This window comes from Polypterus senegalus, chromosome 10 (assembly GCF_016835505.1).
Source record: "Polypterus senegalus isolate Bchr_013 chromosome 10, ASM1683550v1, whole genome shotgun sequence".
Taxonomy (NCBI): Eukaryota; Metazoa; Chordata; class Cladistia; order Polypteriformes; family Polypteridae; genus Polypterus; species Polypterus senegalus.
In genome coordinates, this window is record NC_053163.1 from 157495292 (window position 1) to 157501291 (window position 6000).

A 6000-nucleotide genomic window follows, 5' to 3' on the forward strand; every position below is an offset into this window, starting at 1 on the left:
TGTGTTGATCGTAGCTTTAGTACTCGTATCGTTAATGGAAGGTCCTCCCTTCTGAGCTGCTTCTTCACATTCAGTGAAGCCCTAACCCTCCAAACTTGTCGCATTGTGAGCTATCGGGTCCTCGTCGTCGGTATGGGGCAAAGAGCTGGAGAGAGCAACTGTGTGTGGCACCTCCTGGCAGAGCCAGCGATCCATCAGGGGACAAAAGTGCCCGTCACGGGCACAAAAAAAAAAACTTGCTTGATTTTGGATAGATGAGGAGAGAGAACTTTTTCCCCCATGGGGTCATTTGGCTTTTTACAAGAGCTCTGTACATCGACAGATATATATATATAGATGATAGAGATATATAGAGGATATAGATCTATAGAGAGATATATAGATGATACATAGAGATATAGATATAGAGATATATAGAGAGATATAGAGATATATAGATGATAGATATATAGAGATATATAGATGATATATAGATATAGAAATATATAGAGATATAGATGAGATAGAGATAGATATAGATATATAGAGAGATATAGAGATATAGAAATATATATATATAGAGAGAGAGAGAGATATAGATATAGAGATATATATAGATGAGATATAGATATATAGAGATATAGAGATATAGAGAGATATAGATGATATATATATCTCTATATATATATATATATATATATATATATATATATATATCTATATCTATAGATATATAGATATATATCTATATCAATATATAAATATCACACAGGTGCGATCGCGCGCCAGACAGACAGACATGCACGCAGGGGGACAGAGACAGACACAGACACACACACGTGAGACACACACACACAGGTGAGTGTGTGCATTGTTGCAATGTTACTTTTCTTGGTTGTTTAATAAATTACAGATTTTTCAAATGTTCATTTTTTACCCTGTGCTTAAAACTCATTAAAAAAAGAGTTTTTAGCGAGCGGGTCGTAAGGCTATAGCGTGAACTCTTGCAGTGTTAGTTTTCTCTGTTGTTTTCTTAGTGTTATTCAATGTTTTTACATTTAGTTTACTATTACGCTGTGCATTCTATGGTATAATTAACTATATTTGTGCTTAAAAACTTAAAAAAAATATATATTTACATACAGTTCATACAGTCTGGAACGGATTCATTGTATTTACATACAATCTTATGGGGAAATTATTTCGGTTCACGACCAAATCGAGTTTTGGAACGAATTACGGTCGTGACCCGAGGTTCCACTGTATTACTGTCCAACAAAATTACAGGCATTTTACGGAAATACAAACCAGTATTGCTGAGAGAGAAAATTAAAGGCACACAATACAGTGACGCATATTACAGCCACATACAAGGCCCCTTGCCATTTAATAGAGACTGTTCATACTAATGTTTATGCACTACTGTTCTAGCGCCTGTTATTGTAACGGGCTTAATGTCTATCTATCTATCTATCTATCTATCTATCTATCGAGACACACATATATATTTATATGTAGGTGTGTGTGTCAGACCGGAGTGACATCAGCGCCACCATGAGCCAGCACTGACTTCCTGTTCTCATTTTGCTTTTTCCATGTTTTAATATCCAACGTCCAGCACAACAGCAGGGCTACCCAGAGCACAGGGGCACACATTAATGACACCGAGGGAATGTTTTTATTAAAGTTGTAAATCATTTCCACAATTTTTTTTTTTTTTCCTACCCATGGCCTCTTGGAACATATGCAGGCATTAAAGGGGGCTTTGGCTTTGTTGGGTGAAGGGAAGAGCCCACTATCAGGGCCCATGTTTATGCCAGGTTAAGAACCTGTTAACCTCTTTCTTCTCCTCCCTTCTTTCGTTTTCCCAGCATTCCAGCCAGTCCAGTCTGGACCAGAGCTTTGACCTCCAGGAGACTGATGGCTCCGTGGTGCTGCCAGGTCCACCGACTTCACTCAGGGACACCAAAGGTGAGCTGCCAGGACTATATGGGGAGCCCCCTTGGGTGAGGGGGCACACGCTCCTACAGTGACTTGGCTTTGTATTATATAGCATCTTTCATAGGGAAATGTGATGTGTGACGTCATTCAGGAAGCCACTGTGTAAAGCTGAGCAAAGTGAGTCACAGGGGGGTCTGCCCTCGCCGTCGAGGAGTGTGAAGTAATGTGAAGATGCGTCCAGATTTCCCCCGCCACCTCCTCACCCCCCCAAGGGTAGCCTCGCCCCTGTCTGCCAGTAGCCACTGAGCCTACAGGCTTGCGACTCCCCGGATGCGATTAATGGCTGGGTGGGGCGCGTCTGCCAGCAGCTGTTCGTTCTGTGATCTAGGCCGGACCGCCCAGAGGGGAGCCGCCAAGCGCCAACATGTCATAATTTTCAAGGCCGTCATTTCCAAGAAGTCAACGTTTCGTTTTTTTTCTTTTTTCTGATGTTCTCCAGTTTCAAAGAGCAGGTGAGGTCGAGTCGCTCGTCTCTGGTGTCAGCGAGAGGATCAGGGAGGCGAAACAGACGGACGTGTGGATGTGCGAAAGTTTAACTTTAGCTCTCCTGCTCAGAGCATATAAGTGACTCTCTTGGTTTTCTATAGTGCCTTTCTATAGTGAACAGAGGTGGGACGGGGACAGAGTAGGACTGTCAGTCCAGCTCCATATCCACCACGTCACCCTGTATGATGTTGGCCTCAGTAGAAGTGAGGCCTGCCATTGAGCAAATCCTTACTGTACAATAACCATCGTCTCATCTGATTCATCTAATTGGGGGGATTGGGGGGGGCCCACCCCACCCCACCCCACCCTACCCTGACGGCATCAGGTGCAAACTTGAAGGGGTTGTCAAATCATGGCACACTGAGTTAAATTAGGACCATAGCACAATAGTACCATTCTAGCAGTATCGGGTGCAAGGCAGGAACCAAATCTGGAGGGGCTGCCAGTCTATGGCCTGGCACAGTCATTGGGATAAATGAGTCCTGACATGATGACCTCACCCTTTAGCTTATTCTAACAGTTTAAGGTACAAGACAAGAATAAACCCTGAAGGAGATGCCACTCCACTGCATGGCACACTCACCGAGTTAAATTAGGACCATACCACAACCGTGCCATGGGTGCTGGAGCTCATTGTAGCAATGCTGGGTGCAATGCAGGAACCCGCCCTGGAGGGGTTGCCAGTCTATAGCCTGGGACAGTCACTGGGCTCAATAAGAGTCCTAACATGATGTTCTCACACTTGGTCAAATTCACTGTTAAAAGTGCTGGAGCCTATCCTGGCAGCATATGGGGCAAGGCTGGAATCAACCTTGGAAGGAATGCCAGTCCATTATATGGCACACTCCCTGGTTTAAATGAGAGCCATGGCATGATATTTTCACACTCGCTTACCTTAATGCAGGGTTTCAGGCCATTCTGGCGCTAACACATGCTAGGCTGGAAGCAGTCCAGGAGGGGATGCCATGTTTCATGGCATACCCACCGACTTACATTTGGACCATAGAGCAGCAGTGCCACAGGTGCTTTAGCTTATTCTAACAGTTTAGGGTGCAAGGCAAGAATCGACTCTGAAGGAGATGCCACTCCAATGCATGGCACACTCGCTGAGTTAAATTATGATCCAAAGCACAACCGTGCCACAGCTGCTGGCGCCCGTTCTAGTAATATCGGGTGCAATGCAGGAACCAAATCAGGAGTGGTTGCTGGTTTATGGTCTGGCACAGTCACTGGGTTCAATAAGAGTCCTAAGATGTTCCAAATTCATGGATACAGGTGCTGCAGCCTATCTTCGCAGCATCAGGGGCAAGGCTGGGACCAATGCAGGGTTTCAGTCCATCCTGGCACATGCAAGGCTGGAAGCAGTCCAGGAAGGGATGCTACGTTTCATGGCACTCCCACCGACTTACCTTTGGACTGTAAAGTGGCAGTCGATGGGTGCAGAATTGGCTCAGACACAGGAAGCAGAGGGTGATGGTGCGAGAAACCTCATCAGAACTGGCTGATGTTAAGAGTGGTGACCAGCAGATGGCAGTGTTAAGGAATATAAGGAACAAGCTGGTTAAGTTTGCAGATGATACCAAGATAGGTGGATTAGCAGATAATTTGAAATCCATTATATCATCACGGAAGGACTTGGACAGCAGACATGCTTGGGCAGTTCGGTGGATGATAAAATTTAATGTCAGGAAATGTAAAGAATTACACGTAGGAAGTGAAAATTTGAGGTTTGAATACACAATGGGCAGTCGGAAAATCGAGAGGACATCTTATGAAAAGAATTTAGGAGTCGTAGTGGACTCTAAGCTATCGACTGCCAGAAAAGACATTAAAAAGGCTCACAGAATGTCAGGTTATATAGCGCCTTGATGTGTGGAGTACAAGTCACAGGAGGTTCTGCTCAGGCTTTATAACACACTGGTGAGGCCTCATCTGGAGTCCTGTGTGCAGTTTGGGTCACCAGGCTACAAAAAGGACATAACAGCACAAGAGAAGGTCCAGAGAAGAGCAACCAGGCTGATTCAGGGCTACAGGGGATGAGTTAGGAGGAAAGATTAAAAGAGCTGAGCCTTTACAGAGATAAAGGTGCCACATGAGAAGTTGGGCATCAAACCACACGAAGTAGCAGTTCAGGGTGATGTTTTTTTAGATGGGTGCAGAATTGGCTCAGACACAGGAAGCAGAGGGTGATGGTGTGATGAACCTCATTAGAACTGGATGATGTTAAGAGTGGTGACCAGCAGGGGGCAGTGCTGGGGCCGCTACTATTTTTAATATGTATAAATAATTTAGATAGGAATATAAGGAACAAGCTGGTGAAGTTTGCAGATGATACCAAGATAGGTGGATTAGCAGATAATTTGAAATCCGTTATATCATCACAGAAGGACTTAAACAGCAGACAGGCTCTGGCAGATTTGTGGAACATGAAGTTTAATGTTAGTAAATGTAAAGAATTACACATAGGAAGTAAAAATGTGAGGTTTAAATACACAATGGGCGGTCGGAAAATCGAGAGCACACCTTATGAGAAGGATTTAGGAGTCATAGTGGACTCTAAGCTATCGACTGCCAGACAAGACACTAAGAAGACTAACAGAATGTCGGGTTATATAGCGCCTTGATGTGTGGAGTACAAGTCACAGGAGGTTCTGCTCCACCTTTATAACACACTGGTGAGGCCTCATCTGGAGTCCTGTGTGCAGTTTGGGTCTCCGGGCTACAAAAAGGACATAACAGCACAAGAAAATGTCCAGAGAAGAGCGACTGGGCTGATTCAGGGCTACAGGAGATGAGTTAGGAGGGAAGATCAAAAGAGCTGAGCCTTTACAGGAGACGAAGAGGAGACCTGACTGAAGTGTTTAAAATAATGAAGTGAATTAGTCCAGTGGATCGAGACAGTGACTTTAAAATGAGCTCATCAAGAACATGGGGACACAGTTGGAAGCTTGTGAAGGGGAAATGTCACACAAACATTAGGAAGTTTTTCTTTACACAGAGAACGACAGACACTTGGAATAAGCGACCAAGTCATGTGGTGGACAGTAAGACGTTACGGACTTTCAAAACTCGACTTGATGTTAATTTAAAAGAAATGCTTGGAGTGGACTGGCGAGCTTTGTTGGGCTGAATGGCCTGTTCTCGTCTCGAGTGTTCGAATGTTAAAAACAGTGTCCAAATAAAGTGCAGTACTCCTCCCAAATGTTCCAATAAATAATCCATTAAAAAAGGTTAAAAAAAAAAAAAACTTCCAAATGTCTAAAATGAGGCAGACATTGGGGTAACGTAAGCCAAGCCGAGTTCCTTCCCAGTCTCTTCCCTCCGATGGAGAGACTTCAGCAGTCGCAGTCCTCCCACTAATGACTTCCCATCTCTCCCCACCCCACCCCACCCCGTCTTGGTTGCGTCTGCCAGACCACTCAGGTCGGTTGTCCTCCCGTCGTCTTCTCGCACACGTAGTCGTTCCTAGGGAGGACTCCACTTTCATTGGGCCCACTCTTCTGCATCGTCAGTGGGCCGCCTCAATCGCACACC

General features: G+C 44.6%; 1 protein-coding gene across 4 annotated transcripts in view; it reads left to right on the top strand.

Annotated features, from left to right (window-relative positions):
• si:zfos-943e10.1 (GRAM domain-containing protein 2B) overlaps positions 1-2370 on the top strand; it is a 167898-nt gene extending 165528 nt beyond the window's left edge. For 2 of the 4 annotated variants that reach the window (XM_039767111.1, XM_039767112.1), the window contains exon 9: positions 1851-2369. In XM_039767111.1, the coding sequence (XP_039623045.1) occupies positions 1851-2012 (162 nt within the window). In that variant the 3' untranslated portion in view covers positions 2013-2369. Of the gene's footprint in view, positions 1-1850 lie in introns of all 4 variants that reach the window. The other 2 variants (XM_039767113.1, XM_039767110.1) reach the window with 2 other exon arrangements.
• The last annotated feature ends 3630 nt before the right edge of the window (positions 2371-6000 follow it).